General features: G+C 38.7%; 1 protein-coding gene across 2 annotated transcripts in view; it reads right to left on the bottom strand.

Annotated features, from left to right (window-relative positions):
- Window positions 1–11,538, bottom strand: part of PDE3A (phosphodiesterase 3A) — a 240,389-nt gene that overhangs the window by 11,249 nt on the left and 217,602 nt on the right. For both annotated transcript variants that reach the window (XM_064654410.1, XM_064654412.1), the window contains 4 exons: window positions 10,216–10,415; window positions 7,867–8,070; window positions 5,664–5,819; window positions 1,990–2,230 (listed from right to left, as the gene is read on the bottom strand). In XM_064654410.1, the coding sequence (XP_064510480.1) occupies window positions 1,990–2,230; window positions 5,664–5,819; window positions 7,867–8,070; window positions 10,216–10,415 (801 nt within the window). The remainder of the gene's footprint in view (window positions 1–1,989; window positions 2,231–5,663; window positions 5,820–7,866; window positions 8,071–10,215; window positions 10,416–11,538) is intronic.

Here is an 11,538-nt window from a genome sequence, read left to right as displayed (position 1 = left end):
ACATCTATACAACTCTTCATATCTATGCATCTGACATTTCAACCTTTTATTTTGTTTCACAGAGAAAGTTTAGAACATCCAAAATTTTTTTGATCATTATATAAATTTCTTACGACCTGTAAACCCCCTGTATTGACACAGAATATGTCGTAGATTCCTGATTCAGACTCACAGTCACACAGAATTTAGGGAACCTGAAGAAAACAGTTTGTAATACATTGGCATGATTGTGAAGATTAGCAGCCCACATTTGGTAAGGAGGAAGTAGGAAGAATTTGTTGGATATTTCACAGCTTCTGATACATTCATTTTTAAAGTTTTGAAAACCGTAGCCTAAAAACACCAGGCTATGGTAAACACTCGTAAAGTTCTATAGCAGAGTAGAATGTGAAAAAGAAAACAGAAAAAAACTAAAAAGGAAAACAGAAATCAACCAAAAATGGTCTGTTTTCAATGTGACAACAGTTAATAAAGATCAGTGCTTTTAACCTGTTGGACTCTGCTAGTGGTGATACAGAAGATAAGTATACAGAGATATGAGATGAAAGGAAACTGGAGATTTTAAAGGTGAGACAGTCCAGTGGATATATGAGAACATCCTTCATCTTTCTTTTTAATACAGCAATAAACATTTCAGACTTTGAAGTCTGTGTTGGTTACCTATCACATACACTTTCCTCCTGGTAGGCAATTCCATAAAGGTCAATCTGCCACAAACATGTGGCTCTGCCTGCTATTACAAAACTGAGGGATCCTAAGATGCTAAAATCAACCTGTGTATGTGTTATATTACTTAATGTTTGCTGTTCTCAACATTTTTAATGCATGAGAACCTGCTAAACCTAACACACATGCAAGTGTGTGTGTGTGTGTGTGTGAACAACAGCAACGATTTCTTAAATACAAACCATATACCTCTGGAATTTACTAGAGATAAAAGGTTAATTCTGTACATCAGGAGACATAGGCTTTAGTCGGCTCATGTGACTTATTGCAATCATCAACTCTTTCTGCTTCTCAGTTTCCTCAGCGGAAAACAGGGATGATACTCAGGTAATGGAGGGCATGAAAATGTGTGGGAAAGAACAGAAAAAGTGAGGCTGTTAAAAGAAAAAGCTCTTTATCGATATGTCACTAGCACACTTAAGGCTGGTGCTTCCTAGAAGGGGAGAGAGAGGAAGACGACCCAGAGGAAGGAAATAAAAGAACCGTAGTAGAAAATTCAGAGGGAGAAAGAACGTGAAAGAAATAAAAAGGTAAAGCATGCAGCATTAAACTGATAAAAGAAATAGGTCTACAGTTGCAGTCTTTTCTCTTAAAGATCACTTCCCATGAGTGCCTGGAATCTCCTTTCAAAGTAAAAAGCTTTCCTCTCAGTATGACAAGTACTGGCACTGTGTGCCTTCTGGAGGAGAGGCAGGAAACTATCAGCTTTAGTTACTGATTAGCCAGAAGGGCCAAGAGACGCAGCTCCCAGCATACAACACAGCCATGGTCAGAGCCAATTCTCTCGTCACTCTTCTCCACACATTACCTTGGAGAGGTTTGCATTAAAATACTTCCCCTGTTAAAAACTCTTTTACTGCACCAGCATGTCAGACCCTCATTTCATGGTAATTCAAGGAAACGATGAGTGTTTGCCTTGAAAAATCTTCTCCAAATCGTCCCTTATTCAAGTGAAATTGCTGCAGTCTACTAACACCAGTCCTGAAAGAGTCTAAAAAGCCCTCATGCAGAGATGGGTGATCCACCACCAGAAACCTCAACTGAAGGTAGAAATGAGTAGTAGATATGAAGTGCACAGTTCCTGAAACCATGGAGCATCTCCGTTACCAACTGGCTACATGCCAGCATCTCCAAGGACAGCACAGACTCACTGTCACTCTGGAGAGGCCTGTGTTGAACCTGACCAGCTCACAGTCTCTGCTTAGTTTTTTGGTCACAATATGGAACTCGTTCTGTCGAAAAATATAAGTGTGAACAACTTACTGGATTCGGCATTTTCACAAGTTTCCATTTCTGCTGTTTCTTCCTCTTCTTGCTCATCAGTGTCTCCTGATTCATCACTATCTTCTATCCACTTTCCTGGCATCAGCCCCGCTGAGTCATAGGAGTTACATAGTGGTCCCACAATGTGAGTGATGAAAGATTCCTGGAGGTGTGCCAGCTGAGGGGCAGAGCGGTCCATGAAAGGACTGATTGGTAAGCCCAGGCTGGCCTCTTCATCACCCTGGAGATGGAAAATAGCAGTAACTTCTCTGAAGTAAATGAAACAAAACTGTGTCACAAAAAGGTAAAGCACATCCAACCAATTAAAAATGATGAAAGAAAAACAATTGAACTCCAATGCCACTTCCGTAGCACGCCAGCATGACATTGCCACAGTGCCATCATGTCAAATGGTTAATCAAAGTTACAGCTCTTTTTTTGTGACAGTGTAAATTGATCAAGGATGTTTTTGATCAAGGATGAATCGATAGCTGGGTAGAATGTTGCCCATTGCCCTTGTCCTGTACTTTACATTGCAAATGTGAAAATTTGGAAGTTTTTATTTTATTTGTTTCTTCACATTATTTAAGAAAAACATTCCTTCTGATTTTGTGATTCTTAGTTCCCATTAACCTTGTAGTCAGCCACCTGTTTACACGGAATGAGACTGAACTTCTACAAACAAAGGCTATCTCACTGAACTAGTTTTCTTACTAATCTTTTCCTTACTATACATAGCATGGAGATTTGGGTTTTGGGTCATAAGTATTGGTTTCCTGGGACTATTAGAATGATCCCTACGAAAGCAAAGATAGCTCAAAAGAAGTAAACCTTTCCCATGAAGCTTTTTGTTAGTTTTTCTTGGAGAGAGAGGGTAGAGGGAAGGTAGAGGAAGACTTTTTTCTTTCTCCTCTCATGATGTAAAATAAAGTAAAACTTTATTGCAGAACCAAATCTGACATACTCACAGCAAAGCTTCTGGTGACATCACTGAGTTGTCAGCTGAGTAGACATGACAAGACCAGATGTCATCTCCCCAAGAAAAAAATCTAATTTACCTAATCAAGCTTGATATATAAATTAATTTTTTAATACAATACAGAGTTCTATATTTGAGAATATAGTTTAGAATTTGGAGATACATTTTCAGTTTCCATCACTTTACAGATTGCCTATATTTATTTCCTTGTAAAGTAAATTTCCCAAAAGTCATGGACTTTGTATCTAGTCCAAACTGTGTCTGTATCTGTATTTGGTGAAGGCCTAAGAATGAGAGCTACATTTTGGAGCATGTACAGCAAATGGTTCACTTCCTTGTGTTTTGTTTGTTGCTTTTTTAATAACCCACCCCTAAATGTTATGTTCAATCATTAGACACAAAATACTATTGTTGACAAAACACTGAAACATGCCATTCATTCTTGAAATAGCAAACAAATTAAGAGGTGGCAGCTTGCTCTTCTTTACAGCAACATAATGTGAGATTTCCTGTTTTTGAGCTGTCAGTAGTGGGAAGAATGCTGACTGTTGAAATGTTTACAAGTTCTTTTTTCATATTCTGCTAAAACATTATTTATTATGTGAAAAGTCTTGCAGTGTGTTTTTTGTTTCTATTTAATATGTCTAACCTGTCTTCAAACAAGTATGTTGAGCATGTGAAGGGAAGAGAAGGAAACTTCCTGTAACAATATGACACTGGATTTTGGATATTTCCATACAACACATTTTTAATAGAGTTTTATTTATATGGGAGTGAAATTCTTCAAACGAACTGGAGTTTATTAAAAGAAAGATATTTTATGATTTTCACAGCATAGGTTGAATTTACATATGTATGCTTTTTGATAATAATTCCAGGGAAATTCAAACTTTCCATAATGTTCTCCCTTTTAGAAATGAGAATATGAAGACTTTTCCCATGGTGAACATGGTTTGATACACCTCTCGTAGCACATCACATGACAGAAAAACGGATTTTAACTGAGGTTAAATGAACTGAGAATCTAACTTAGCCTTCTTAATGCCAAAAGTAAGTCCAAAAAAGAAAATGTTCTGAGTCTCTTTTCTGAATGATGGAAAATAACCCAGATTCCTATTGTGGAACAGATAATGTGGTATCTTCCCACACATGTATCCTCCTAAGCTTAATTCACTATCCAACACTTGGAGCAGTTACTTCCCTCTGACACTATTTATGTTGGATCAAAGGAAAGTCATATCATTATATCTGACTAACAGGTTTTGTCTGTATGCAGCAGTCACCCACATAAGGTGTGATCATCACCAGAAATGTGAAGTACAATTCATTTGGACAGTTGTAATGAAGAAGAAAAGAATTTCCTAAAAGAAAATTTGGGAGATGAAGGTTGTTTTGGGACACACTCCCTGTCTTTCAGAAAAAAATGAAAAGAAAAATGGAACCAACTATATTTGTAATAGATGTAAGGTTCATTGGGTTTTTTTGCGTGTTTTTTTTTTCCTCAGGAGATCTCCAATAAATGAAGGAGCTTCAGGTCAGTGTCTGAATTTTGTCCCTTTCCCCGCTTCTTTATATACTCCAGAAGACAGCAGTAAATCCTGTTTGTTTTTTTTTCCAAACTGTAAGTGCAGGAAATTTAAAGGAAGCTGAAAAGGCTTTAAAAGAGATTAGTCTGTGACTACAAGTTACTGCACAGCCTCCCCAAGAAGTCTGTGGGATGTCTGGTTCAGTGATTTCGCCTGTTTGCTTCATCTGGAAAAGACAGGATGTGGAGTTTAATCTAACTAGCTCATTCAAAATATGTTCCCACTCAGGAAACAGAGGAATAGTGTGGGAACAGCCCTGACCCTTGCACTCAGCAGGGCTAAATAGGTTATAATGAGAAAAGGTTCAATTAAGGGCTCCCTTACACCTAAAAAGAGAGGACCAGTGCCTGGCTGTACTCCCAGGTCTTTGTAAATCAATCTGTGGCTGTCCTCCTTCCTTGTGCTACCATCAGCAGAGCCTTGCATAATTAGTGCAGTTGTACTGACAAACCTTCTGAAAGCTGGAAGTGTTGTCCTAAAAAATAACAAATGAGTCAGGATCAATGTGTAGGGAGTTTGTGATAAACTGAAAGTCAATGTCACAGTTGTGTTCAGCACCATAAAGGTTTTGTGCGTGTGTGAACACAGATGTGGCCCATGGGGAAGATAAAATAATTCCTCTGCTCTGTTTAGATCATCTCAACAAGGATGTTGTGTCCACTTTTGGAGACCATGTGTCAATAAAAGTGTGAGACACCTGGAGTGACTGCAGAAGAGAGCCATGAGAACCGGCTGATATCTTGAAAGGACTTAGAAGAGAGGATGAAAAGACAGTTTGCATGAAAGAACACTGAAAGGCAGACATGATGATCAAAAACAAAAAAAAAAGAGGAATGGAACACTTGTTCACCATGATCACTGTATGGATAGACTAAAACAGTTAAGCCCTGTACAAATATCATCATCAGAGGTCTTTGAGGACACACCAGAAGCTTCAGTGACAAGAGACTTTTACTGGTCCAGCAAAAGGATGGATTAGTGTAACTCTAGCCATCCTCTTCTCCCCTATCTCTATGATTTTTACTCATCACCAGCACTATCATGCTCCAGGGCTGTTTAACACCAGACATGCAACCAACAGCTACCACTTTGGACACGCATTTATTTACCTGTTCATAAAACTCATTGACGATGCCTTCTGTCCACTGCAGATGCAAATCTTTGCATTTTGCAGGCCCGTTTATGTCGGCCAGTTTGATGCACATCTGGCAAACCAGCAAGCGGTCGTTCTCGTTAGTCCAGTCGATTCCAACATCATCATTCACCTAGTGGACAGAAAAAAAGAAAACCATGACAGTAATCCTGGGCGAAAGGATGCATCCACAGAGGAAGTTCAGCCCTGGGATATTGCACAGTGTATTTAGCTTTTGAACAAAATCACAAGCATAACCCCAGGCTGAAATTAACAATCAGCTGTAGGGCAATATGTTTAAAAAGATAGAAAAAAAAAAAAAAGGTGAAAACCAAAGAGCATTGAGATTAATAATGGAAAATCAGTATTTGCTAGGGCAACAAAAAAATGCAAGCTTTCCATGACATTTTCCAAGAAGTTAATATCTAATTGGTGTACAAAGATAAATTACCATCAAATGCCATGCTGATTCAATTGCAGTGTGAAGACATAGGTAACAAGTTTATTTCCCTATTTAATCTAGTATGGCTGAAATTATTTCATAGACAATGTTTATTTACGTATTTTATCTAGTGATTATGTGTATCCAAAACACATGGAACTGCCCAGAGAGTAGGGAGTAGAACCTGGGACTTTCTCTTGCACGGAGATCACTAGGCAATAAATTGAAGGACTTCCACAAGCTCTCCATGAACTTTTCCTGAGACACCAGAATGCCCAGTGAGCACAGTTCCTTTTCCCAGAGTTTGTAATGAGCCGGAGGTTAAAAGTCCTGCTACAGGTGAAGAACTGACTGTGATTCTTCTCAAAGACAAGTGGCAATTATATTCCACACATTCTGGGGAAGTGCTCAGCCAAAGAGTTATTGTACAAAAACACTGCAGCAGCAATGCTTCCTCTGGCTGCATTTCAGAAGGGACAAAGCAGCAACTTCCCACTTGTTCAGAACTCTTCTCAGCATTGTTTTCAAAATAAGATCTAATCCAAATGTTCCAAGAGTCCTAAAACTCCTGGATTAAATTTTATTTGGAGCCTCAAAGTTTTATACCAAACAATGCAGTGCCTAGGTCCCTCAGGTCTAATCCTTTACATATGGGCCTGTGAAAAAAATAAAAATACTAAGCAATATGCTATGAAAAGCAAATTAATCTTCTGTGAGCAAAAGTTTGAATGGGCTAAGTGTAACTCCCAATCTAGTCCAGAAAGGAAAATGAAAAAAAGTGATCTTATTTAGTGCTCAGAACTAGTTACATTTTACTGATTATTCACACATCTGATTCTGGACCAATGTATGATCATAGAATCAAGTCACACCTCTTCAGAAGACATCAGGGAAACATCCCCAAAAGATGTCAGCCAGCGAAACTGAAAACCATCTTTGCACATTTTTATACAGAGGATAAGAAACACACTGTTCTTGGTATGTTTCTCACAAGGAACAAGAAGGCAGTACCAGCTCCAAAGGCAGGTATCTAGTTAACATGCCAACAGCTTTGATGGGTGATGGAGTTTATTAAAGTAACTTGATAGGAGGTGGTTTCCAATAAGTTAGGTTGAAACTATAAATGAATTTTAAGAATGGTTTCTCCCAGGGTTGTGATTTTCTACTCACTGAATGGACTGTGCAGGAAAGATCTTTAGTGACCCTTCTCTGGGGTTTACCCATTTGAAAGAAAGTAGGAAAGAAAGATCATGCTTCCTGCATTTGAAATTATGATTTCACAATTGTTATGATCTCCATGCCTTGACGATATAGCAGTATGATTAAATCAATACAAGTTCACTGGAAGTATTTAGCCATTATGAAAACTTCATAAAACCTTTGACTATTTTCCCCCCAGTCTTTGGCTAATAGGTCTTAAGTGCTATTGAACAAGAAAACAACATTGAAAAGGAGGATGTAAGTGGGATTTACACTCAAATAGTCCATAATATCTTTAGCCTTAAACCACTTCCTTAAAACACTAAACATATATAAGAAGAGAAGTTGTGCCACTAAATTTAAATAAGTAAAAAACAACAGAAAGGCCAGATTACTGTTCAACAGAATGTTTTACGGTAATCAAAAGGACAATCAAAGGAAACAGCAGCACAGTAGCCTTTCTAGAGTTTTCGCTGTGCTGTGGCCAAACCCACATTCTTTTCTGACCATCCACCAGAAACCCGAACCTGAACCTTACCTTGGCATTGAATCTGGCGACAAAATCAAAGTGTTTCTTCAGGTCAGTAGCCAAAATTGCCTCGATGACGAGGAAGCGAAAATGCTTGAACTCCACGTGGTCGAGGTTGACCAGGAAGTTGTACTCTGGCCTGGACATGAAAAGGTTCCAGGCAGCAGCAGCATGGTGGTTCTCCAGGACGGAGCGGTCGTTGTACAGCACTGCCTGTGGAAGCAAGGAGGGCAATGGAAAGCTGAGAAACATCTCAGCAAAATCACAGCAGTGCAAAAACGGGATTGACATGGGGGTGGATGCTAGAGGGAGGTTCAGGTTTGGTCGTTTTGTTTGTTGACGTTTTATTTTAAAAGAATTTCTCTAGGTCTGAGGATGGGATTTGGGCAGGACTAATAGCAGACACCAGAATTGTTCTGATGGTGATGATTTATTGAAAGATTGATTTGAAAAAATCTGGGTCTTTTATGCGCCAGGGTTTTTGCTTCCTGACCAAACTGTATCATATGACAGCAGATTATTCTGTTTCAGGCCACAGATTAATGACTAATATAACATAGGGTTGTGTGCTTCCCTGTTTCTTAGAGCTAACCTCAGTTAACGGGGATTATTGTCTTTGGTAATTGCACCTGACAATTGTGTCCAAGTTGGATCAATTCCAAACACAGACACAAGTGAAATTCCAGTTTGCAATCTGACAACACACACTCAGCCTGACAGATTTCTCAGTCCTAAAATCCAAAACAGGTGAAATCTTTAGTGAAACAAATTGCATAACTCTCATAAAGATGGCAATTTCACTCAGAAGCTAAAGAAGGATGTAGAAAATGGACTTTAGGGGACAACAACCATCCAGGAAACCTCTCCATCTTAGCAGCATTCAGTCTTTTGACAATTTGGTTTATAGAAAGAAAAGCTTTCAGAAATATGCTTCCATGTAAGATAGATATAAGTTTTTTAAGTTTTTACAGAAATATAGACACATACATTCCAGTGCTTTCACTTTAATTATATTTTTATGTCACCTAGAGATGAAAGAATTCAATTCTATCCTAAAATATAGAATCTGTTCTTTATCCCAGAGTACACGTTGCTGAAGAAATTCAACTTCACAGACCATCTTGCCTAACTGCACAGTAAGGATTTGAGATATTCTGCTACCCAGGCCCCACTCCTGAAGGCAGATTTTTAACACAGCAGCACTTTAACATTACTGGAAGTTGATACTGCTTGTCATGTAAAAGAAGAAAAAACCTAGATGCCAAATATAGGTTCATCAAATTTCAGGTGATATCAGGTTTTAAAAAAGCCCACAAAAACCCAACAAACCAAACCCCCAAAAGATAACAGGAAGAATTTGATTTTCTTCTTATAAATTTATTTTCAGACTAGGGATATTATTTAAAGCTAATCATCTAACTTCCTTTTTTTTTTTTTTTTATTTTTACAACCACAAAGCACTCATTTCTTAAAATTAGATTTAAGGATAGTACACGTCTTCTATCAATTTATTTACCTGGCCAGAGCATCAAACTTCTCTATCACAGAAAAGATTTTTGCAAGGATGAGAAGCATTACTATCAGTCTATAGACAGAAACTGATACCGAGCAAGTCTGGATGCCAGCTGGGGAGTAAATCTAGAATTTCTGCATCCCTAGTCAATTGTCACCATTAAACTATCCTTTTCTCTTTCCTTGTCCATAGAAGTATTTTTCAGCACAGTATGCTGAAGCCTGGCAGGTCAGCTATGCAAAGCAAGGAAAGATGATCTCATAATAAAAAGTGACTCAGAATTGCTGAATTCAACTCCCAGCATTGACAGCACCTTCTGTGTAACCCTAGGTAAGCCTCAATTCTACATTTATAAAACTGGGATTATTTTCCACACTCCCCTCCTCCTTGATAGATGCATAGTGAAAAAATACTTTCATAAAAGAGAGCATCTGCTCATGTTCAACAGAAAGAACAGAAAATATGGTATGATCATGCACAGACTAACTTGCAAGGTGTGGTTAACTATACAAGTTTTTATTTTATTTTAATCTTTCTGTGCCTTATTGGGTAGAATAATTCTTCCCTTACTTCACAGTTACAGATTCTGTATCAGTCAGCAGAGCTTTAATTTCTCCTGACAGAGTTTATCAGTACCTTTCTTAACAGCTCTGCTAACTGAAGGTGTGTAAGAAGACTCTTACTGGCAATCCCTAAGTGAAGTGATTATTTCTGTCACTTTGACAAGCTGTTTCAAAATATTTGGCAGACTTGTGCTTAATGGAAGCCACAGGCACCACTGGTAAGGAGAAGTTGTTATCAAGACCTTCCAAACCTAACAGCAACCCTGGTTGAGATCTATTTACCTGAGGAGCACTCGTTGCTACCAGAAAGGCATTGGTCCTTCCTGGGTGATCATAATCATGCATGGCTGCAGCTACATAAAGAGCCATCAGTTCAAGGGCAGGGATGTTGCCAGCCAGGCATCCATAGCTGTCATCTGTAGGTGTGTACGTCTTCGAAAACACATAACCCATGTGGCCGTGAGTGATTCCACTGTCAGAATCTGAGCAGAAATAAATAAATTAAAACAATAAAAACATCCTCACCGCTTTTTTTTTTTTCAGTGACTTACTGAAACAGAGAGAAGCAACGAAGCAGGGAGAGAAGGAGCAAAATTACAATACATAGCAGCAGAGTGAAAGCACCCTGGCCTCCAGGCTTTCTGATACAGTGTGCATGATCCAGTGCAATAAGGCAAACAACCAGAAAGGAACCATTTCTGATCCCACCTGGGGATCTTCCAGCCATCCAGCAGAACCTGTTCTCAAACTCCATAACCTACAAGCATTAAGACATGGATTCACAGCCATGCTGGAGCTTTGTGGGTAACCTGATCTTCCCACTTCTTCCTCTAACTTTTTCACCTAGGCTAGTCAATACAAAGTCATCTTATAGACTAGTCCAATACAAAGTTCTAGACTTTGAATCTCTGCTGATAATCCTCTTATCAGCCTGTTTTTCAAGCAGCTTGAATACACCTATCAGAGACAGATACTGAGTGAGATGCTTTGCTAATTTAACCTGTTTGAATAGATCTTGCATGCAGTCTAACAATGTCTTTCAAATAACAAACACCAAAAAGCCGCAGGACTGAACCCCTGATATTCCACCTATTTTACCTCACCTACAAAGATATCAACAACCCTTGCAAATAAATTTTTCCTGGAATAAAAATATTTCCCACCCCACCGAAACATCATGAAGAGTTTCACAGATGATATGTGTGTGCCATACAAACACCAAAACCAACCAAAAAAAGAAAGAAACAAACAACAACAACAAAAGAGCAGAAATGGGAGTAGTTTCTGCAGAAAAAACTCTTGCTGTTATAGTAACTCTCTGAGAACTCCCATAAAACACAGACAGTTCCAGCAGTTGCTACAGCTGACCTGGAGAAGTTAACATAAAGATGCAAAAAGAACAGTTTTCCATAATAAGCAATCATAAAGCAGCAGAAGATTGGTCTTGCAAGTTGGTTGCCAAATGATAACAAGTCTCTTTGGAGGCAGTGGGGAAAGGTAAAAACACTTCATGACAGCCAAGCAGCAGCAAGTGCACAGCACTACCTGCATGTCCCAGCAATTTTGTAATAGCAAAACAATGCAGGGGTTAAGGATTTAAAATCC

This window comes from Pseudopipra pipra, chromosome 5, assembly GCF_036250125.1.
Source record: "Pseudopipra pipra isolate bDixPip1 chromosome 5, bDixPip1.hap1, whole genome shotgun sequence".
Taxonomy (NCBI): domain Eukaryota; kingdom Metazoa; phylum Chordata; class Aves; order Passeriformes; family Pipridae; genus Pseudopipra; species Pseudopipra pipra.
Note: the sequence above shows the minus strand (reverse complement) of the source record. Positions and strands in the feature narration are given on the sequence as shown.